This window comes from Paramisgurnus dabryanus, chromosome 15 (assembly GCF_030506205.2).
Source record: "Paramisgurnus dabryanus chromosome 15, PD_genome_1.1, whole genome shotgun sequence".
Lineage (NCBI taxonomy): Eukaryota > Metazoa > Chordata > Actinopteri > Cypriniformes > Cobitidae > Paramisgurnus > Paramisgurnus dabryanus.
The window spans coordinates 19,133,907-19,159,013 of NC_133351.1; the positions used below are offsets into that span (position 1 = coordinate 19,133,907).

General features: G+C 40.3%; 1 protein-coding gene across 5 annotated transcripts in view; it reads right to left on the reverse strand.

Annotated features, from left to right (window-relative positions):
* The window catches only part of lrch1 (leucine-rich repeats and calponin homology (CH) domain containing 1), a 49,724-nt gene that overhangs the window by 13,949 nt on the left and 10,668 nt on the right, over positions 1–25,107 (reverse strand). For 3 of the 5 annotated variants that reach the window (XM_065251595.2, XM_065251596.2, XM_065251592.2), the window contains exons 2-16: positions 24,323–24,467; positions 20,723–20,849; positions 20,145–20,250; positions 17,290–17,426; positions 17,080–17,210; positions 14,818–14,905; positions 14,168–14,273; positions 12,583–12,668; positions 11,683–11,750; positions 11,305–11,367; positions 10,992–11,069; positions 10,810–10,846; positions 8,596–8,709; positions 6,989–7,045; positions 6,739–6,805 (exon numbers count right to left, since the gene is read on the reverse strand). In XM_065251595.2, coding sequence (XP_065107667.1) covers positions 6,739–6,805; positions 6,989–7,045; positions 8,596–8,709; positions 10,810–10,846; positions 10,992–11,069; positions 11,305–11,367; positions 11,683–11,750; positions 12,583–12,668; positions 14,168–14,273; positions 14,818–14,905; positions 17,080–17,210; positions 17,290–17,426; positions 20,145–20,250; positions 20,723–20,849; positions 24,323–24,467 — 1,410 coding nt within the window. The remainder of the gene's footprint in view (positions 1–6,738; positions 6,806–6,988; positions 7,046–8,595; positions 8,710–10,809; positions 10,847–10,991; positions 11,070–11,304; positions 11,368–11,682; positions 11,751–12,582; positions 12,669–14,167; positions 14,274–14,817; positions 14,906–17,079; positions 17,211–17,289; positions 17,427–20,144; positions 20,251–20,722; positions 20,850–24,322; positions 24,468–25,107) is intronic. The other 2 variants (XM_065251593.2, XM_065251594.2) reach the window with 2 other exon arrangements.

The window sequence follows — 25,107 nt, forward strand, 5'->3', positions numbered from 1 at the left end:
GTACGAGCCCTGTGCAGCGGACACACGCCTGACGAGGTCTCCCCTGCGGCCGCCCGGTAAGATCAATATTTTTAATATAAAGCTATAAGCTAAAAGAGCAGGCGCTGTTGTAATAGCGTCCAGCACAGCGGCTCGGTGAGCCTCTCTGCTATGAATTTCCTCCGAGCGCGTTACCGGTCTGGCACCTCCCACGCCGGGACCGCGCTTATGCTTTGGTTGTCTTATCCATGTTTCGTGCTCCCCCTGCTGTTCCTCTCTCGCCGGGATGAACACACGGCGAGCCATGAGACTAGATGGATGCATAGACAAGCACACACGGACTAACCCCCCCTGTGTTCTGTCACACCGCAACCGTTCATGCTTACAGAGTCCCTTCGCTCCTCTCACATTCAGTGGCGAGATCTCTGGCACATATATTAATCCCCAGAGTGCATCGGGTGATACCTTCACGACGCATGGCTGTTCTGTCTGTGTTGCTGCTCCCCTCTGCCGTTCCTCTCTTGTTGAGATGAACAAGCGGGGAACCGTAGACCTGGATAGATGCATACGACAAGCAAACACGGGCGGTCTGCCCCTGTCTCTGTCATAGCACAGCCACTCGTGCTCCACGCTCGCGGAGTCCCTCGCTCCTTTCCCCACAGTGGTGAGGTCTCTTAACGGCTTACCTAGCACGCGGTACTACGGCTCGCTGCCTCTAAATGCAGCTGTCCAGTGTTCTACGATTACAGAGCTTCATGCCCCTCCCCTCTTGGAGCGGCGCGATCTCATTCGTCTGCTCGATAGGGCGGATTCGCCGCTATTGGAGCACCAAGAACACTCATTATAAGAGAGCTTCATGCCCCTCCCCTCCTGGAGCGGCACGATCTCATTCGTCTGCTCGATAAGGCGGACACGCCTCTATTGGAGCGCTAAAACACTTATTATAGAGCTTTACTGGCCTGAGCCGATCTCACTTCAGATAGCTCATTCTTCGTCTGCCTGGTAATTTCTCTCTGGTTTAGACGGAATCAGAGGCAGAACGAATTTGTTTATAATATACTGAGGCCCGAATACCTCCCTTTATTCAGTCCCATCCTATATCAGTGCGCTGAATATTGGTACATTCTTATATATATACCCGGTTTTTCTGCCCTTTTTAATAAACGGCAAAACCGCGGGCCTCACGGCAGACTTCCTCTCTGCGATGGGTTCAGTCTGACATTGAACCACCTAGACATACTACCCTGCTCCGTGAGCCGTTCGGTCACCGTCACTACTGAGGCTTGTGCACCTGAACGGCTGAGCTCTGGTCTCCGCAGCACAGCTGCATCAACAGAGAACGAAACTGTCTGGGAGAAAAGGGGTTATGTCGCGCCTCGGCTGGACTGCCCTGAAATGTTTTCTGTGTGCTGTTTATCCAAACATACTGTGTAATACTGTCGGCTATGCGACCTCACTATAGTGGCGAACGGTATTTAATTCCTCTAAAAAGAGTAATTTCCGTGCTTACTATACTGTGTATTGACACCCACGGTTGTACGGTGTCTCTAAACACTTTATCGCCTTACTGACAAGCAACCAGTAATACGCACACACGGCCCGCTGTCCATAATTCTATTGACGCTTGCCGAAAAAAACCCCGGTTTGGCCATATACTGTGACACCCCACGACTGTACGGTGTCTCTAACACCTTTCTGCCAAATTCGCTCGCAGCCCACCTCAGTTTCTCCGCTACGATGCTGATGGCGCAAACGAGCACGGTCTTACGGCTGTTATTCTCTCTTCCTAGAGGAAGGACAGCCTCAGACTTTTGCATGGCTCCAAGCGTTTGAATCGCGCCCTCTCCGGACGGCCACTCAAAGGCTTACAGCCAAGCGGTTTATGACGTTTTTCGGCCATATAGCTGATTTATATTAGCGGATCCGAAGACGCTCACACCTCCGCTCCAATACTCGGAGATATTAAGGGTAATATCAACCTCAAGTGAGCTTGCTACCCGCCACAATAAGTTTCAAAGCTTAAAGCGCGCGCACAGTCAGACGCGCGCGGCATCTCGTTTAAGACGGGCACACGTACCCCTCTAACGAGCCTCAGAAAGCTGAATATCGTGGCATTCTGTTCATAAGTCCACTTCAGTTTGACTAAGCAAAGGTCCCGCCCCGAGCTGACGGCCGGGAAGCTTGCTTAAGTTACACACGGCTGCATGAAGTGCTGTCATACGAGCTAGCCCAGCATTTGCTGTGGGTTGAACACGCTTTACGACGGCAATCAGCCTTCGGCGCGTGGAACGCCGTTTGTCTCATATAAATCACCTTGTACTGTGAATACGGTACATTAAGAGGATGATTTAGCACTGCAGCACTCTCGACCGTGTTATTGTGATAATGCGGTCGGGCAATCTACGGTGGTTTCATTATTTACCGAACCAGACTGAGATCTCGCCCCCTGAACAAGCTGACGAGTCATCTCCTTTATAAACTCATTGCATCGCTTTATAAGCTATGTTCAATCAGAGTGATACGCATCTCATGCTTAAACTACCAATATTAACCCATTACGATGGGCGTGCGGAGATGGCATCCGTGGGACACGACCTACATTACGTGCCTTATGACACATTGACACAAGCTGCTAGGACCCCTTTCACGAGGCGTCCTTATGCAAAGTCTGATCCATTCTGTCTAGTGACATTTGAAAGTCAAAACCCCCCGCGAATCGCCGGTGGAACACTTTTCTCCTCACTACAGAGGCACGGCGGCTCTCTCCCCTACCTATATCTATGTGGCCGTGATAACAGCGAACCACGCTTTTACGACCGACCATTCATTTAATTCACAAGCCTGTCATCTCTCAGATGCGGACGGCGGCGGTAACAGCGAACCATGCTTTTACGGCTGGCCATTCACTTTATTCATAAGCCTGTCATTTCTCAGATGCGGACGGTGCCCGAGGCACAGCGCTCTGGAACTGTCCAAGGTCCTGTATGACACATACGTCTGACGTACATCAGTCGATCAGCTGTTCATCTGCGTCACAGATCACTCACTAGAGCACCTGTCAATACAGGCTATTTATGGATCGTTGACGTTATCACCTCCCGTGACAATTATGCTCACTTGTCTTAGAGCATGGGCATGGTCTTAGAGGTTTCTCATTTGACAATTGTGACACGGCCGGCTGGTCCCCGCCGTCCACGTTGTCAGTTTACAGCTTCGACATCCCTGCTTCGCGCACTACTGAGGTTTGTTGCATTAAAGGTGCGCCCATTAGCTCACCTGTATGCACGATATGGTTTTTAATTATATGCGTCCACCGTGCGCTTAGAGAAGCTCACATGTACACGCTATAACATTTTGGTATACAATAAGATGCGCTTGGGAAGGCTCACCTGTATACACAGCTGTGTTATGCTTTGTGACACATACATTGTTGTTCATCTGTGTACGTTCACGGTGCGTTGGGTGCCCACCGTTACGTTCATCAATCATATCTGTACACATTCACGGCGCGTTCTGTGCACTGATTTATCTATACGCATTCACGGTGCACTGAAGAGTTCACCCGTGTGCGCACAATTTATTATCAGAACACATGACGGCGCGCTCGAGAATCTTGCCGGCCTGTGCATTATAACACTCTGATTCATCTATATGCATTCACGATGTATTCAAGTGTTCACCTGTGCCCGTGCAATTTATAGTCAATACACATTTACGGCGCGCTTGGAAAGCTCACCGATCTCTGCACTATAATACTACCTATATGCATCCCGATGCGCTCGAGGGTGCACCTGGGTTCACACTATTGTGGTATCTGTATAATCCCACGCTACGAACCGTTCTGCCGCATATTATAGTCAGATCGGCCGTTCGTGAGCTTCGCAGATCACTCACTACGTATGTCTGTTGCTAACAGTGGTTATTTAGATGGATCGTTGAAACCATCGCACTGGCTCACGCCCCTCTATGAGCTATGTCCTATATAGAGCCCACTCTGTGCGAGTTTGGCTTCTTCATGAACTTGGTCTACAGGGGTATCTATATCTATATTTGATATCTGCTACGCGGCCGGCTGGTCTTCGCCGTCTACGTTGTCAGATTGTACAGCTTAGACGTCCCTGCCCTACGAGCGCAGGTTCTCTCGGCTCAATCATGCACGCTCATGCGTTTTATGTGTACACCACGGTGCGCTCAGCGAGCTCACCAACGTGACTCTGAATTTACTTATCTCGCACAGCCGCGGCGCGCTCGGTACCTCGCCGTCTTGTGCTATGTTATGTGCCCCCGGTGCGTTTAAAACCCCACCGTGTGCGCGTCAACAATTTATATGGTGCTTACACATTTGCTTTTAAAGCTGTGAATATGCCGGGTATAGGGCCACACGCAGTGTCTCTCCGGTAAGGCACTTCAGTACGTTGTGTATGCACGGCGTGATGGGATTACGTTCCCCCATAGCGTCAGCTAACTGACGCAATGCGAAGTGAACCGTATTGAAAGGGAACGCTTAGGTTACTCACGTAACCCCGGTTCCCTGAAATAACGGGAACGAAGCATTGCGTCTCTTGCCGTGCTACAAACGTCTACGCAACGAGTGTTATTCGGCTGCGCGCTTCAGTCGAATAAATAATGAGCTCCTGACGATTGAACCGCGCTTATATAGGGACGCGTTCCTCCCGCGCGCGGGTTCAAACGTCATTGGTCTGTACTTTGTACAGACGTTAACCAATAGGCTTCAGTCACGGAGTAAACAGGAGTTTCCCCCATAGCGTCAGCTAACTGACGCAATGCTTCGTTCCCGTTATTTCAGGAAGCGTTTACATCTTTGCACTCCGGTTTCCTCCCACAGGCCAAAAACTTGCAGGTTAGGTGAATTGGATGGCAAATAGCCCCCAACGTGTGTGTAGATCAACTTGTGTGGATTATCTGGGTTTCACCATGAATATAGCCATAGATGCTGGAATAGCGTTAAGAATAAATAAATAAATAACAAACCATAAAAAACATTAAAACCTTTACACAGTGATTAATGCCTGACTAAATGCATTGGCAGTTGGTGCTAAAAAAACTTTTAATTCCTTCTACATCAAAATGTTTAAAAACATGACAGATTCTCTGACTTAACCATACAGCTGGCCAAAGTGCAATAAAAATAATTTCCAAATGATCACTGCACTGATGAATTCAGCCATAATTTCTAACAAAATTTAAACTGCACAGGGCGATGTATTACGCAGACCTACCACTGCTTTGCATGTCTCCTTCAGCAGGACTAGTGGGCGTGTCACTATCGGTTTGCAGGGCCTGTATAAGGGGCAGGGGATAGGGCAGAGCCAAATAGGGCACAGTGGGTGAAGCTAGATGCAGGGCATCAACATAAATGGCAGTGCCAGAATGAGAAGCCAAGCAAGTGTTAGGAATTATTCAAAAAAAAAAGGGAGGGTGCAAAGCAACATTAAGTTGCATTATAAAACGGGTAAGCAGCAGGAAATTAAGGAGAGACAGAGCAAATAAAAACAGAACAAAAGTGCAAATGCAAAGTGAAATGACATCAATACAGCACAACACAAAAGAGAAAGTATTAACAACATTGATAAGTGTTAGTAGCATTTCACAGTACCAGTTTTTAGCATGCTGTTATTACTCCTGGTACAAATAGCATTGCTATTGTTCTTTGCAGGACTTTTTGACTGAAGCCATGATAAAGCTGTTAATGTTAGTAATATAGTAACAGATCACACATAACAATGTAGCTTAGATGTTAGTGGAGAAGCAGCAAGCAGCTTCTAAGCAACTATACAAAGCTACATCAAACTAAACTGCATTAAAGCCCTTAAAGGAAAACGTTTTTCAATATTTTACTATTTTCTAACCTCAACTTAGACTAATTAATACATACCTATATTTTTCAATGCGTGCACTTAATCTTTGTAAAGCACGTCATGAATGTGTTAGCATTTAGCCTAGCCCCATTCATTCCTTAGGATCCAAAGAGGGATGAATTTAGAAGCAACCAAACACTTCCATGTTTTTCCTATTTAAAGCCAGTAGTTATACAAGTAAGTATGGTGGCACAAAATAAACATGGTGTTTTTTTAACTGGTTAAAAATGCAGTAATATTAATGGATGTTTAAGCAAGTGGAGAACCAGTCAGGAGTGATGATTTAACTGCGCGCCGAGGTCGAAGTGCTGCAGACAAAGTGCTCTTCCGCCATACAATATAGTTCTCATTTTTTATCCACTTAAAAATCGCCATGTTTTATTTTGTGCCACCATACTTACTTGTGTAACTATTCATGTAACAGTCTTTAAATAGGGAAAACATGGATGTGTTTGGTGGCTTTTAAATTCATCCCTGTTTGGATCCTAAGGAATGAATGGGGCTAGGCTAAATGCTAACACATTTACAACACGCTGTACAAAAATTAAGTGGATGCATAAAAACAATATATGTATTTATTTGTCTAAGTTGAAGTAAAAACATAGTAAAATATCGAAAAACGGTGATGATTTCCTTTAAGCTTAATGAATAGCTTTATGATAGATAAGGAGTCTGAATGTAATATTGTGCATCTGTAGTGTGCTTTATAGCTGTTTACCAAGGAAAGGTCTTAACGCAAACATTTTCTGTACGCATTGCTCAGTATATTATTTTTTGGGAATGAAATCATACAAAATCTACAGCATCCTCTCAGGTGTGATGTCACTCATGTCAACCAGCATACTGTTACCATGTTTTGTTAGTAAAACATAATTTTTACCTGATCTGGGCTTTAACCCAAAGGGAGAAGTCATTGTGGGACTGCAAACTGGGGTTCTGTCTTCATTCTGGAACACACAGGGACAGTTTTAGCACTAAAATATGTTTAGCTTAATATGAATTACTGTATTGAAAAGGGTGTTTGTTAAAATGTCTTCTTTTGATTCCACAGAACCAAAGAGAGGAAATAATTTTATTTTTTGGATAAACTGTTCCTTTACTTTGAATCATTAAGTTACTTTAAAATTTACCTTGGTAACTTGGTTCTCAGAACTATCTTCTGATTCTTCCTCACCAATCACATCCCCCTAAGAGTAAGAAAAACAGGTCATGCGTTATTGAGATGATGTAAGACATTCATAAGTCACCTCGAGTCTTTTAGACACTGAAACAAAGCATCACTGTTTTCTGTTTCAATATCACTCTTTATCTTTGCTTCTTTATTCATTCTCTTGCTGCTTTACCATTTGTCTAGATTGTCTGGTAAGACAAATCCATGTTTCTCAACACTCATTCTGCCCAACCTATAATGGGAATTCATGAGGAAGTTAAATGGATTGTGTTACTGTAGCTCAGCATGTTAGAGGGGTTTCACACTAGCACTTTGGTGCGCAACCAGGTCTGATTGATGTCAAAGATTAGTTTGGATGATGTGAACACTGTTTTCCAAACTTGGGTGCGCCATAATTATAATTTCTGATCATTTCTGCTTGCCTCCACAAACTTCGGCACACTGCCCACTTTCTTTAGTATAACTTAAGTACATTTGAAGCAGACAGACACAAGTGGATTTTTATTTTAATTCTTTGACAACAAAACTAAAGGGTTAAATAAAAAACAAAGATGATGCGAACAACTCCATTTCTGATGCCTTCTCGTAGCTGATGCCTAACAACATTGGTACATGGCTGCAGCTTGATGATGCAAGCAGTGGCGACTGGTGACTGCTCTTCCAAGGGGCGCACATTTAAAATATGTGTTCGGAGTGTCATGTTAAACAGGTGTTTTGTCAAAATAAGTGCCTGCTGCACACACTTCAAAACCATTTATGATAAAAGAGATTCTCACATTCACAAAATACACGCAAGACACACTTATGCTAGTATCTGGCAAACCCAAGTGTCTTTTTTTTCTTAAACCCTTTAGACGCATCTTCAGCAGGCACTTATTTTGACAAGACACGTGATGCACATAGGTTCACTCGATGCACAGAACACATATTTTGAAAGGACGAACCACACACATGACGTGCTACATACATTTTGTGACGAACTTTGCATCGAGTGCCCTCGAAAAAAGAAATCACCGACCGCCTCTGGATGCAAGTGTACTGCGATTCAGATCCAAATAATATAATGTGACAGAGACCAACGCGGATGTGCGTGATTGAACCAAATATAAAAACACCCTTAGCAACACAAGTATAATGGATTTGATTCCCAGGGAACAAGCATACAGACAAAATGTATAGCTTGAATGCACTGCAAGTCACTTTGGATAAAAGCATCTGCCACATGCATAACTATCAATTATTGACAAACACACTGAAAAAACACAGATATGCATCCAGCACCATTAAAATCAACCATACATACAATGATCTGCTTTCAACAGTGTTACAACAAAAATGAGGTCACCAAAGCGCAAATAAATATATGTGTGTGACAGCCACACTGGAACACTTTGTTCATTGGGCACAAAACACACAAATGGCAAATGCACTCGCACATAATGATGAATCATTTCTGAGAGATCAGTCCCATTTGTTACAACAAGGTCCCATACTTGAGCTGTACAAGTTATCTCAGTGCACATATACTGTAGCTTGGATGATAGGCCATGACAGTTGCTGGTTTACCTGTTGTGCCATGTGCAAAGCATACTGCTGGCATGCGAGCTGGGCCTCGAGTCGAGCCCGTTCTAGAATGTATTGTCGCTTCCTCTGGAACTCCCAGCATTCTCCAGGGGTTGCCTTCAATGACAATCACTGACCTTAACATCAGCACACTACGACTTGCCAACCACAGTAAACATCACACCAGTGAAAACATTACCATGGACACAATCTACCAGGCTAAATGCAAATATATACAGCTGAAAATAACTCTGTCACAACATGGCTACTGTCTATCAACACAGTGGTTTTATATAGTTGCATAATCCTCCATCAATAGAGTTACATCTTATCTATTCAAAAAAGATCTCAACACAGAAAAGACAACAGCACACACAAAACAAGATAAGATCACTGCAAAGCAACTTCACAACATTATTTTCAACAACATGGCACAGTAGTGCTTGTCTGTAATCAGAAAGGCTACGGTTAGTGGGCAACTGTATACTTTTCTTAAATTTGGTACAGTTTAAGTGAAAGGGTTAAATCTTTGCAGCTTCCTCTCAATTAACAATCTGTAACTTAACTGATATTAATTATGATGACACATAACAATTATGATACACTTAATTAAAAAGTGTGTAAAATTACATGGTCATAGTGCTGTTATTGAGACACTTGGTTGAGACTTTAACAATAGCCCACTGATCTCAGAGACACTTTGGAGAACACTGCGGTCTACAACAGCACCAAAAGTCAAAAGAGGAAATAAACTAGACGTTCAGAAAAACCAGCATGACTGGACTGCCTGTGAACAATGTTCCCTTTAATCTTTCTTTATGCTTACAGTTACTTATTTGCATTGGATGAACCTTAGTTTAAATAAATAACGAATATATTTAAAATTTACAATAAAAGATAAATAGAGAGAGATAGAGATAGAGAGATAGAGATAGAGAGATAGAGAGAGAGAAAGAGAGAGAGAGAGAAGAGAGAGAGAGAAAGAGAGAGAGAGAAAGAGAGAGAGAGAAAGAGAGAGAGAAAGAGAGAGAGAAAGAGAGAGAGAAAGAGAGAGAGAAAGAGAGAAAGAGAGAAAGAGAGAAAGAGAGAAAGAGAGAGAGAGAGAGAGAAAGAGAGAAAGAGAGAAAGAGAGAAAGAGAGAAAGAGAGAGAGAGAGAGAGAGAGAGAGAGAGAGAGAGAGAGAGAGAGAGAGAGAGAGAGAGAGAGAGAGAGAGAGAGAGAGAGAGAGAGAGAGAGAGAGAGAGAGAGAGATAGATAGATAGATAGATAGATAGATAGATAGATAGATAGATAGATAGATAGATAGTATTTGTAAGAAAAGCACACCTTCTGCAAGGAAAAAACATTTCCTATTGGCTCTAAGCCATTTAGAGCATTTTGTTTAATTATTTGTAAACAAAATCTTATATTTATAAAAAATTCGGCATACTTATATTGAATTTATTTAAAACTATTAAACAGCACCTGTCAAGATGCCTTGCAGTACCCACATGAGACTTGTTATTAGTTTCAGGCAGATGTTATCTGGGAATAATAAACCTGGGAATGTCGCCACTGTCCAATCAGAATCGAACATTCCAGAGTGCCATGTAATATGATGTAATGAAATGTAATATAATATAATGCACAGCCCCAGTGGGCTCCCCTATATGCCCCTTATAATCTCTCTGGTGTCTGTACATGTATCGTCTTTATCTTGTACAGCACTTCCGCACAATATTTCCCACATAAATCAATGAACAGACGAACGAATGAACTGAAACACTGTGTTCGAGTCTGTTTAAAGCAAAGTGCTCTTCCGACATACAATATAGTTCTCATTTTTTGTCGGCCTAAAAAAATTGCCACGTTTTATTTTGTGGCACCATACTTCCTCGTGTAACTATTCACATAAGTCTTTAAATAGGGAAAACATGGAAGTGTTTGGTGGCTTCTAAATTCATCCCTGTTTGTATCCTAAGGAATGAATGGGGCTAGGCTAAATGCGAACACATTCACAACGCACTGTATAAAGATTAAGTGCACCCATTGAAAACAGATAGGAATGTATTGATTCGTCTAAGCTGAGGTAAGAACATAGTAAAAGATTAAAAAAATGTGGTGTTTTCCTTTAAGAACAGTGTAATCACACAAACACAAGAGGAAAAATTACTTTTAGTGAAACTTTGAAGATGACAGGCATGCATATACACAAATATAGCATGATTGATGTTTTACCTTTGGTGTTACCTGACCCTCATCATTCTCCTGTCCACTGCAGAAAGACAGGAAAACAAAAGTGTAAGACAACAAAGCATAAACACCAAAGTACACATTACTAACAGTGGTTCATACATATATAGTGAAATATTTGCTCCTGTATCTGCAGATATGATTGAGTGATTGTTGTTGTGACTTACTTGAGCGACTCATCTACTGTAACCATCTCCACGGGGTAGAGCTTGATACCAGACAGATCAGCCGAGCTCATGTTAACCCTGCATACAAACAATGGCTTTTTAATGGCCATTTAAAAGTTTCAAGCAGTGAATGGCAATAATACAACACCATTAAATTTCAGTCTTCCAGTAGCTTAACTGGTAGAATGAAAAATTAAAAATCAAAATAAAGGTTTTTATTTTTTATTTTACCTTTATTTAACCAGGAGGTCTCTGATAAAATAAAAGTTAAAAACAGTTCAACCATCAGAGGTTTTTTGGCCTGCTGATCTACCTGTTAGGATCCTGTAGCATCTCCACGGCCTCCTTTAACTGATTGATCATATTTACTTTTGACCTGGTGGACACAGCATAACAACATACTGTGAGATTTAACTAGCAATCAAATTTATGTATTTTTCATAAAATGTTAATCTTTCCTTACAAAAAACCTAAAATTGAAAAACGACTAAAATGAAATTTACAAGCCATAAAAACACGTAAGGACAAACATAATGAGGTGGTGAATTTTTCATACTGGCTATGGTCCACAGGACCTCTCTTTAATTGCAAACCCAAGAGAAAAAGCCAGACACAGATTGCCAAAGACATCGAAATCCGAACAAAAAGGATGGTAAAATAAAATTAAAATGTACTGATGACAAATGCTCACGTTTCTTCTGAAGTCCAGTTCCTGTCTTCTTCTATTCTGAGGGGCTCATCAAAGTCAGCACTGCGACCCTTCAAATGCACACAAACACAATACATCAACTCCAGCTGCATACTTTATCATGTGACTACAAACTAAAGACCTGATTGGCTGGAATTTAAAGTTGACCAGATCTGACACTGCCTGTTGGAGAGGGTGACGCACACACAGATGGGAATACAAACCCTCATACACACAATGTCCCTCTAGAAACTGACTGCTTTACAAGGGGACTTCTAATACACAAATAAACACTGTCTACAGCCATGCCAATTACATGATGCAATGTGGTGTTATCAGATTAACTAACAGTAACTGGCACATAACAATCTTTGGCAAAAGACAGAGATAAAAAAGATAAGAAAATAGAAAGAAAAAAGTGGCAGTTACAGAAAAAAAAGAGAGGAATGAACAGCAAGGAATAAAGATGAATATCATATCAAACAAACACAGATTTTAATACTTTAGCTGGGACCAGAACTGCTAGTGTTGTAAGCTATGTTGTGATCATAAACCAAAAAGTATTTTCTCAGGGACATTTGAATCTTTCAGAACAAGTTTTATAAACGTTAGGTATCATACAAGATTGTAATGAAAGAAAGGGACAATGTATATAAAAAACTTGATTTGTGTGTATATTAGAAAAAGACATAAAGATTGACAAAATGTTATGAGAGTGAATAAATCATTTAAATTGTATTCTCCTTTTTCTTTTAGGATTATTTGGAAAAATCTACCATGCACCTTGCTTGAAACCAAAAGTAATGCAAGTTAGTTTGGTAAGATAAAATCTATTGAATACATTGTGTTCCAATGAAGTCCCACAAATGTAAACATATTTCTAACAGACCATGACTCCCTTACCTTGATATAGTTGACAAATGGTGTACTGAGGGTGGAGTCTCTGTAGCCCAGCTGCCTCTTAAGAGATTCAGATGGACTTCTGTCTGCTTTATAATCACAAACATACACACATGCACACATACATCATTAACACATAAAAAGTGTCTGAAATGTTATGCTGCATGTGACATAAGTGGTAGAACAACTCTTAACTGGACGAATCCTCCTAGAGGCTATAACCACACATTGTAAGGTCCGTTGTCGGAACCAAGTGGCAACCATCCGATCTCTATGAAGCCAATATGAAAATTGACTTAAACTGCATCGAATGGCCCCTAGAGGCTGGCTCCAAAAGAGAGTCAATTCCCATAGACCCCCATGTTAAAATGCCCAACTTCACAGACATTTTTACACATGCATTACAGCCTGGTACAAAAAGCGTTTTTGGTCTATATAGCTAATTTTGCCCTTTATGACAACTGTGAAAATGACATCTTTTGGTAACACATCAGTTTAAATAATATTTAGCCTTACAGTTCTGCATAATTAAGTGATGGGTAAACTGCCACTGCTATTGAGCTAGGCGGGCATGGTTTCAGCAAACAGCCACTTCAGCTATACCCACGTCATGCCTCTTTACCCATTTTCGGTTATCCGCGAAGCATTCCCTGCCAACTACTGGCTTCAAAAAAGCTTTTACAAACATATAGTTGATGTCACAGACACTACGGCCATATTTTTACAGTATATGGTAGGGACACCACAGACTGGGTTTGAACAGAAACTGTCATGTGAGACAGAGGTAGTGATAAACGTGATGTGCAAACATCTATTTGTGGTGGCCAATTTTAATTTTGTTGCGGACTGAGAAATAAATGAATGTATGGGAATGTACAACAACGCTCTCACTGGTAAGATGTCAAAGCAGTAGGTAGCGCAAAAAAATAATAACGACATGCCTATAATCCCTCCCACTGCAAAGTGATACTAAACTAGATGGAAAAGCTAACCACGCCAAAGTGAGGTGAGCTGACCCGACCCAAACTAAACTAAACCGTGGGGTACTATGCAATGGAAAAGTGCCATTATACAATGACAAAATTTACGACACTGGTAAAAGACAATTGCCCTTATCAACCACATGGCGGGACCATGTGGCCCAAGGTTACATATTGCTGCTTTAATAGTTAAATAGGCAAACAGTTAGAAACTTAATCGCTGGATTTTTTTCACCTGCCATTGATTCACACAATCATTCTCACATGCACACACACAGTGGGCATGTAAAGTAAACCTATGGCCCTCCTATCAGCTTAAAAGCACAACGATCACAAACACTTTTTTCCTTTCTTCCTAAAATGTGCTTAGTTTTCATCTCTTCCATCAATTCTCCTCATGTGCTGACTTCCCAGCCAATATCAACACTTCCTGTCCTGCCCTCCCAAGGGTTTAACCTGAGTCACACACAGTCCGAGATAAACAAATCTGCTGTCTACAGTGTCACTATGTTAATGTTGTGTCAGCCCAGTAAGGGGATGTTTTTCTTTACAGGCCTACAGGCCAAGTTTCCTGTGCACACAGAAGGAATTGTGTGTGTGAGAGTTACCTGTCAGCGCACTGATATGTTCACTGGAGTCGTCTTTGCTCAAGCTTTCCTCCTCTGTGATGTTAGTCATGGGCACATTCAAGCTGAGACTGTCTTCATCTGATGGCTGGAAAACACACAAACACACACATGTTAATTTATCTAAATGAGGCCATACAAGAGACTTAAACTGTTTTTATATACAGGTAAGTAAATTACTTTTAAAAAAGCTTTACAAACTAAGTTATAATTTGCTTTATTTGCACACATTTCTAAAACCTATAATATAAGTCTTATAGTCTTGTAGACACAGGGGGTTCCATACCAAGACATTTTACATTTACATATATGCATTCAATCTATACATTTTTTTTAATTCATTATCTGGCTTCTGTTGAAATGGAACCCATGAGCTTTATGATTGCTTTACCCTAACACCATCCCTTACACTAACCTTTTGACATTATCAAACTTACAGCAAAACTGTAATCAATTTAACCAATTATTAATATAGAAATTCAGATTACAACATGTACAGTATTTCAGCTACAAGGAATTATGTGTATCAGTTCTAATAACACAGCACATCCATTAGCAAACTAATACTAGCACCTAAACTACTGCATAGTTACATGTATTAAGTGTAAAAAAATACCGTAACACACACTGACCTCAGTAGCAGATAGGCGCTTATCTCCATTGTCACTGCCCACCCCAGAGTCACTGTCAAGTTTCTTGTGCTGATCAATGTCCTCAATACTGTCACATACAAAGAGAGAGAGAGAGAGAACAGCAGTTTAGGAGTTAACATGGGGCGCGAAGGACAGACAGACAGAGATAGTGAGTGAGAGAGAGAGAAGGAAAGAAAGAAAGGAGAAGAGAAGAAAGCAGCTAATCTCTTTTATATGAGAAAGAGGAAGAATTCTAGTCTTGCTCGCTCTCGCTCTCTTCTCTCCCTCTCTCTCTCTTTTTGATGACTGACCCTTGTAGTCTATTAAAAGGATTCTCATGAGATACGAATGATAATGACAGGCAACACACACACACACACACACACACACACACACACACACACACACAAGCTACACGACCTGGATTTTTTCACAAAAAAATAATGAATTAAAAAAAGATTGAATAGAGGAAGCAATGGCTTCATGTGGATGTGACCTTAATGTGAGTTTGTCACACCACAGAAAAATGTGTTATTAATAGGGATGCACCGAATCCAGATTTTTTTAGGTTCGGCCGAATCCCGAATCCACCGTTTAAGATTCGGCCGAATCCGAAACCGAATACCGAATCCTACTCGCATCCTTATTCCATTAACACAGTAAAACAAATTAATGAATTAAACAACATCCACAATAGTGTATTTTTCATTTTATTTAATTTTAACTGTACATTATGCCAGAATGACAAGTTGGAAAAACTATTTTGACAAATACTATAAGCCTATGCATAATGAAAGCGATGCGTTGCGACACGCTCGTTTTTACAATAAGCAAGCAGCTCCGTGCTGAAAACTATATTTAACTTTGAGTGAGAAGCTCCGCTCGTCAATGTCAGTTTTCACACGGCCGTCCAATTACAGTGGAGGAGGGGCGGGAGATTACCACAGCAACCAACCGGCTCACAGCTGAAGCATCACAGCTACCAAGCGCTCGGCTGAAAAACAGCTGGAATTTGGCGTCCTCAAGGCGTTTTCAGCCGTGTTTAAAAGTTTTGGTGTGTCCAGCCCCTAAGGCTCACCGAAAGAAAAAGCTCATCTCCACGTCAGCACCCGATGTGTGTAATCTACGGCCGCGTGACATCGACCTGCGTAGCGCAAGCCTAGGGTTCGGTTCGGTGGAAAAAAAATCTAGGATTCGGCCGAATCCGAACCCCGTCAAAAAGCCCAGTATTCGGCCGAATCCGAATCCTGGATTCGGTGCATCCCTAGTTATTAACCAGCCAACCAAATTTGAATGATGGAAAAAATGGCAATTAAATAAAATAAGTTATCTTAGAAAAATAGGCAGCATTCTCTGCTCTCAAACCGTGGGGTGTGTCCACTGTCTGCACTGAAACCACGCCCACTCGCGGGAAAGCTGTCATCCCTCTTTACTTTCAAATAGCACTGCAACCTGAATGGATGCTCGCAATTGTGTTAGTGGCATCATTAAGCCACTGTTTTGAACTCAAAAATTGTGAAAAACTATGATCAACATTATAATGTGTTTAGAAACAATTTTTAAAGGGGACAGAGAATGAAAAAACATTTTTACCTTGTCTTTGTTGAATAATGGTAGTCTACCCGCATTCACGAACATACAAAAAGTGCTAAACATGCTAAACATCTCAGTCTCATAGAAATTCCTCTTTTAGAAATGTCGGCCAGAAAACGGCCAAATCTGAAAAACTGATGCTTATGACATCACAGGCATCTCACTGCCCCTCCACTTTAAAATAATTGGCTATATTTTTTGAGTGACAGCAAAGTCAGCCAATCAGTAATGAGATTGCAAGTTAAGCCAGTAGGGGGAGCCAAATAGGTGCAAAACCACTTGTTTAAAATCCCTCACCCTAATAGAGCTATCTGAGAGAGGTTTTTAGGAAGCTTCTAAGGCATTACAGACCTAAACAAAAAAAAATGTGTCTACATGTCACATCACAGAGCAAGGATAAATACCACGTTCAATCATTCTATGTCACCTTTAAGATTGACTTTACAGGGATTTTAACATAAAATATTGCTTCTATAGAGCTCCTTGGATGAAAACCTCAGTCAGAGTCTGAATATTAAGAGTCTCTATAATAAAGCTGCCCAAGTTAACACATTAATACGTGCAATTAAATAGATTTGGCTTTTGTAACATTTTTTTCAAAAATTAAGTCAAGACAGTTTCTGATCAGCCACTTAATCAATAAATGTGAATTATTTCATGAGGACTGACCTCCCATTGGTGGGTCGTGTCAAGCTGAGGCGGTCCGTCACAGGCAGGTACAGGCCGTCTGCCATCTTGTCACTACGACATGCCTCCATGGCGAGGTATTTAAATATATGAATCTTACCCTTCATGCAGATCTGAAAGCATCACGGTTTATCTCAGTGGCAGTTGTGAGGCAGCTAAAGTATAAAACGTGTGTGTGTGTAAAAGCGTTACCTGTGCAGGAGGACTTTGAAGTGGATTGTTTTCCAGTTGTAATGACTGGAGTTGGGTCATTTTTCGATAGCAAACAGGAATAGTGGAAACTTTATTACAGGAGAAGTCAAACTTCACCAGAGGTAGATCTGATAAATCTAAAACACACGGATCAAGACACAAATTAAGTTTTCTTTCATGGTGGGAACTTCTATTAAAAATGTATGAAATAAAATGCATTTTAGGGACAAAACAGACGCTGTGTCCAAAATAGAACCCTATATCCTTAAATAGTGCACTATTTAAGGGGACATGACGTCTGAAATTATATTGGACATTGTCGTGTGCGCTTATTTAATCCCATAATGCACCACAATAATAAGCAAACAACCGATGTACAGTAAACAGAATCGCTACTCCTTCACTGTGAGGCGCATCCCAAAATAACCTCCCTTTTTCAACACAAGATGGAACACACCGAACTTCGGGTGCTTAGTGTCCAAATTTCCTCACTTGTTTTCATTTACTCATTCAAGCAGACAAGGGCTGCAACCTTATGAGCATTCGACCTTAAAAGGTGAGCACTCGGTCTTTCAAGGTGGAAGCCTCAGAAGTTCGCGAAGAGAACTGAAATGAGACGGTCTAACCTTCGCAGGACCCATAATTAGCATCACCTGCTGAACGCGCCCGCCTGCACGTTTCTGACTTATTAAAATAAATATGACATCAGAAAAATCATTAATTTATTTTAGAAATATGACACGTTGATGTATATTAAACTATTCAACAGTATACCAAATTAATCAACCTTATAAATATACGCAACATAAAAAGAATATTATTACCACAAAACATAACTTATAATAAACTTACAGTGACAAGAAAAAATGTTTTCTGATAAATACACTTTTATTTAATAAAGGTTTTAATTGTTTATTTTAGAATATCCACCCATTATATGCAGCCGTTGCAGACGCGCAATGACTCTTGGGATATCCTCGGCTGTTAAGGATCCATTCGTTCTATCCTTAAAAGCGCGGAGAAATGAGGACGCATTTTGAGGCTTCATTCTAAGCATCCTTTGAATTGGGACAGGTCTTACTCGCCTTAAGTCGCGCTGCTGTGACGCAATCGGTCTTAAAATACGTCCTTAGAAGGTCGCAGCCTTTGAATTGGGACACAGCTTATAAAGTATAGGGGGCTATGTGCTATTTTGGAATAGACCGAGATAATTTTGTCAGATTAAGCTTATGTGTAAAGACAGACTTGTTTCCAAACTGTGGCTAAGTATATGCCCACTCACACACAAACAATTATGAATATTCAAATTTAAAGTTTGTAAAAAAATATCAACAAACTCGGAAAAGCAAAATAATGATATAAAAATGTAGCATTTCTTATTATTGAATTCAGAATGACATACTCTTATCATCTACAAAGCTCCTTTAAATAAATAAAGGATAATGACTGAGCTATGTGTTATTTAAAGTTATATTTAAAGTACAACCTACAGTAAATGATCTCATCTGAATCAAGTAGTTCTTAATGGTAATATAGATAGATTGAAAAGTTTAGCATTTTGCTACTTTTTCACTATTGAAAAAAAGATTATTCATAAACTGCCAGCATAATTTTAGCTAAAACTAATTTCTTTTTGCCAAGGTAAGCTGTTGATATTTTGCCAACTACATGCTTCACACAATGCTTGACTCGCACAATCATTTTAGCACTTAGCAAAGTTTCTTTCTGTTATTTAAAGGAACACCCACACTTTTCAGTTATGCTCTTGGCAGTCAGCATTTCCTTAAAAATAAAAAATATAACGGTGAAGGTGTCATTTGTTTTGATTGGTTTTCAGTAAGAAATCAGTGGTGGTAATGAAGTCATGACATAAATAAACCCTGAATAAACAGGTGGCAGGAGTTAAGGTCAAACAAAGGTAACATTTTCCATATGTTGTGTAGCATGAGGTGACTTGTTTGATGCGAGCTGTAATGGGTGATGTGTTGAGTAGTTATGACCCCCTAGTCACATTAGCTACAAGAGACAGAGCGACAGGCTACCATTCATTTTCAATGGGAGTGGCCGTTTGCCAGCGACAAGCGGCGAGCTCGCCGCTGCCCAAGCAAGGTGGGGCCAAAATAGACAAGGCGGCTATTTTATGCAAATGCTGAGCGCTGCGACAAAGCGACTGCCAGGAGTGAAGGGGCAGTGTGACGTAGGTCTGTGGCCGAGTCAAAAGAAAATAATTCAAGATGGCGGAATTTCTGTATATATCTGAAAAGTTTGGAATTTTATCTCATGTATTTTGTTACTTTTATCGAGAAATAAATACTTTTAAAATTCAAAAACATTGTTCTTGTAACTTAAAAATACCTCTAAACTTTTGATATCGCTTTAGGAACGCCCATCAAGCGAGTGCGTTTTGCTCGGTGTCGCTAACTTTTGTAGTTAATCTGACTGTAGGGTAAGGATGTAGTAGACAGAGAAGCAGGCTAAAATCTGCTCTATGAAATTGAGTACACACACACACATTCTGGTTTCCATGTTTTCGGGACATTCTAGACATAATGCATTTTATACTACTTACTGTATATTCTTTTTCCTTCCCCAAACCCCAACCATCACAGAAACCTTTCTGCTGCTTCACATTTTCAAGAACATCATCCTGTTTGATTTATAAGCTTGTTTTGTTAAAATGACCTCACAAGGTTACAAAAATACTGGTATTCCTATCTTTGTGAGGACAATTGGTCCCCATAACGTGATAATTACCAGGTAGGCACACACACACACACACACACACACACACACACGCACGCACGCACGCACGCACGCACGCACGCACGCACGCACGCACTATACTATATTCTCACCCTCTGGTAGGACACAGAGAAGATTTCGATGCACGTTCAGTTCTCTTAGGGCTTTTAGTCTGCCAATGTGGCGTGGAAGAGCTGTGATTTCATTACAGCTTACATCCTGATAAGAAACAATTAGAGGAAGAGTTTAGAGTTACACTTCACTTTTCTCTCAAACACCAAGCTTCTGCACTGCCTTTTATTTGATTACACTCATTTTAACTTAATGATCTGCAGTTGTAAATAACAAGTGTTAGAAGTTTATTACTGTGCATGCTTGGGCTACAATGTGATTGGTTGAAGCATCTCTAAAGGAGACTGAGAGAGATAAAGATTTTTCTAGCGTGTCATACATTTTTCTGCATAAGTCTGAAAGTTTCATGGGCCACTAACATTGCCACAGTCCATTAAGTAACAAATAACAACAAGAAAACAAAAATTCAGTGAGACAGTGACATGCAGTGTAAATACAGACTCAGTAGAGAGGGTGAGTCAATGTGTTCATTTTACTGTATACCTAAAGCACTAAGTAGGTATAACAGACATCTTATTCATACAGTATGTAGAAATCAGAGGTACACACACACACTTACCAGTTCCATGAGACTGGTGAGCTGACCAATGCTTTCTGGAAGTGCGTTGAGTTTGTTATTGCTGGCATTGAGAACTCGCAGAGGAAGACCACACACACACGCTGGCAGCACTGACAGCTGATTCCGGCTACACAACCACAAGGTTCAACAAAACATGTTACAATTTTTAAATGCTGCTAAACCTACAAAAACCCAGCCTCCAACAGAAAACATATCTGGAATACTAAATTCTGATCAGTCGATTACTTGGTTGAGATTTATTTGGTGCACACTTAAAAATACTTTAAAGGTGCACTTCATCTTGGACTTACATAAAGCACCCCACAAAAATATTTTATATTTAAACTTGTACAAATTAAAAATGGCAATTTTATATATTTTTTTAAATCTTCTTTCTTAAAAACTATGTTTTAAAGGTCCAGTGTGCAGCATCTAGCGGTGAGATTGCAAATTGCAACCAACGGCTCAGTCCACAGCTCACTCCTCAATTTCGAAACGCATATAGAAGCTACTGTAGCCGCCACAGGACAAACTTGTCATCGTCTGAGACAATGGGTGCATCCTAATTCGAAAACTGCTTCCTCCGAAGGCAGTAATCGAAGGCCAATGACGTCACCATGCCGCAACGAAGGCTGGCCCAATAAGGAGGCTCATTCAGAAGCCTTCAGATGTGGCCTCCAAATGCATCCTTTCCAGTGAAATAAAAAAATCCATCAGATGGACATAAGAGTCTGCATCCTTTGAAGACTGAGTCCCACCTTCGAAGTGTGCATCCTTCGAAGGATCCAGACTTCGAACTGGGATGCACCCAACGTAGGGACGAAACACGCTCTGTAGAATGGTTTGTCCGTTTAGGGCTACTGTAGAAACATGATGGCTAGTTCGATGTTAAAAAACCCGCAGTGTTTGTAGTTAAAAACGGCTTAAAACATAACAGTTAATTTTGTATGGTCTTAAAAAACACTGATAATATAGTTGTGTATATAATATTGCATTTCTGTCAAGAAATCCTTTTAAAAGTCCCACATTGCACCTTTAAGGATGTTTAGATATTTTTCCTGGAAGACATGACAAAAATACAATATTAACTGATGACACATGACATGACTAATGTTTTCCTCGCTCATGTGTGTGTCCCAGGAATACTACATCAGTCCTGTCTGCACCACAGAACATTAACTTACAATTATGCTTTAACAGGAAGAGAGAAACTTTTTCTGGGTTCATGAAAACCATTAGATGAACTTTGTAATGTTGTTATGTCCTTTGCAATGTTCCTGTTATGACTGAAAGAGGACAGACAAATAATGTCCAGCTGTATGTGCTAACAAAGACCATAATAAAAAGATGTCAATCTCTGCTTGTAAGTGTTCCCACCTTTTCCTTTTTTATTATCTTTCATGTTTTTCATGATCTCACTCTTTAAATCTTTTCTGTTGAATTTCTCTACTTTATTTTGACTCTTCTCAAACATTGAGAGCCTAATTAAACAAATCCCACTGCTAACTACATTTCTCAAGAAAAAGTGTTCACCCAAAAATGAAAAATCTGTCACCATTTGCTCGCCCTCATGTTGTTCTAAACTAGGGGTACAGCGGTTTAAATTACTCACGGTTCGGTGTGTGTCACAATTTTAGGATCACGGTTTCAGTATGTTTCGGTGTGTGTATGTTTAAGGGGACAAAAGGGCTACTGTCAAATTCAAAGAAGATAAAATTATTTATAACTTATTTTATAATTTATTTTTACAATTATTAATAATTTATTTATAAATTATTCAGTAACTTGTCATATTAGATGTATTGCCTTGAGCATCCAGCACTGGCGCCGTGTGAATTTTACAGTTTTGTTCACGTTTTCTTGAGCATCGCTGCTGCAGTAGACTTAAATGAAGCTGGCGGTGGCCTTTATTAGCGGCTTTTCTCCTTCGCTTGCTGCACTAAATGGTCCGCAACACACACACACACACACACACACACACACACACACACACACACACACACACACACACACAACACGTGAGGAAGAACTGTGAGGTTGGCAACAGATTTGCATACTACAAGTTGATTGGAGAGGTTCTGACACATACTTGACACATGATGGGCTACATACATGTTGTGGCGAACTTCGCATTGAGCGCACTCTAAAAAATAAGTCACAGGACGACACTGTAAACCTTTATGAGTTTCTTTATTTGGTTAAACAAACAAAATATATTTTGATAAATGATTGTAAGCATACAGTTAAAAGTACCTATTGACTTCCATAGTATTTGTTTTTTTCAACTATGGATGTGGGTACTGTGGGTTAGCATAATTTATCAAAACATCTTTTGTGTTCAACTAAATAAAAAGACTCATACAGGTTTAGAACAACATGAGGATAAATAAATCCCTTTAATATCAATACTTCTTATGGTAAGACAGGATATCTAGCCAGAGAGAGACACACTGTATGTATCTGAATGTGTGTGTATGCAAATAATATTTATTTAAATGTTAAATGTTTATTTAGTTCACTTGACTACTGTATGTTTTGATGGGACTCACGCATTTGCTGTGTGCATCTCTAAAGCATTATCAAAAACATTAAACTACACATCCAAAAACTACACCAACCAAAATCTCACTGAAAACAGAAATGCAAATAAAATATTTAAACATGTTAGTGAAGGCTTGCTAATTAAATGAACTGAAACAGGCATACAAGCTGTGTACCTACTAGGGATGGGCAATATAAACAATATGCAATATAAACGATAGAAAATTGGCATACGATAGAGATTTTAAATCTATTGCACTATCGCGATAATGCGTGTTAATGAAACAATCTACCCGTGAACTTTAGAGCCACGAGCTGCAGCCGAATAAACATGGATGAAAGCGTCAGCGAAACAGATGAACTCGTGAAAAAGACAGATGCAACATCTATTTTTTGGATTTAAGCCATAAGTTACATAAGTTAACTGCTGCTCCACGCGCGAAATTGGCATTATGGTCTAGTAATTGTGAAACATGCATATATATATATATATATATATATATATATATATATATATATATATATATATATATATATATATATATATATATATATATATATATATATATGTTTTTTAGCAGATAGATCTTGTCGGCTTTATCATTTTAAAAGTAGATCACCACACAAAAAAGTCTGGACACCCCTGACGTAGATTGTGTCAGGCAAAAGTTCCAGCTAAGAGAGGTAACAAGACTAATCTGGCCATAACGGTTTACTTTTACTTACTTTTTTAGCAGTTTGGCTTTTGTAAGGGTCTATATAACCTGTTCTGAAACGAGTCTATTGAAATTATTATATCGCAATACATATCGCTATCGCAAGAGGCTGCAATGTATAACGCAATATGGATTTTAGGCCATATCGCCCATCCCTAGTACCTACTGGTTAATTTAACTGCAGTACACTGCATATACTTTGCAATACACACTGCATACTGATCTGTAACAGTATGCAATACCCACAGCATGCACAGTATACATAATGCCTACCACACTTCTTACATGTTAACGAATGATTAAATGACACGTTTTATTTAGCGAATGTGTGTTTTATATTCACCTGATGTGTAAGCAAGTTAGGGACTGTAGGCTTATGATGGTATCTGGAATGCTCCTGATGCAGTTGTGATAAAGGTTCAGCGTTTCCAAAGAGACCAGATGACACACTTCTGATGGGATGTCAATCAATCGATTCTTTGACAGGTCTTAGAGAGAAAGACAGTTCAGTTAACACGTCGGCAGTCCATAATCATCATCATCATCATCATCATTCACAAGCAGGTTAAAAGGTATTAAACAAACAGCACAACTTCACATTGAATCAATTCTACATATATTATCGTAGTTTTACAAACTTAACACCAGGAGGCGCTTTCAGGACTGCTGATAGTGTATCAAAGGAGGGGAAAGCCAGTGTAATACATAAGAGTGTCCTGTATGTGTGAAGGAGGGGAATCCCTCCTTACTAAAACACTCTCTTCCCAAACACACACACACACACACACACACGCACGCACGCACGCGCGCGCACACACACACTCTTTCTCTCTCTCTCTCTCTCTCTCTCTCTCTCTCTCTCTCTCTCTCTCTCTCTCTCTCTCTCAGATCAAAAGCCATAATTGGTATTGCCAGAGTGCAGTAAAGGATGATGTCATTGTTTAATAGATGACATTTAATGTGTGGGTGTATGACTGTTTAAGGGTGTTTTCAGACCTGTAGATCGATTGCTTTGTTTCTGAAACCAGGGGTTAAATGGTTACAATGATTCAATTTCATGTTGGTTCGGTTTGCATTCACAAGGCAATATTATCAAACGAATATAACTGCGGTTATATTACTACATTA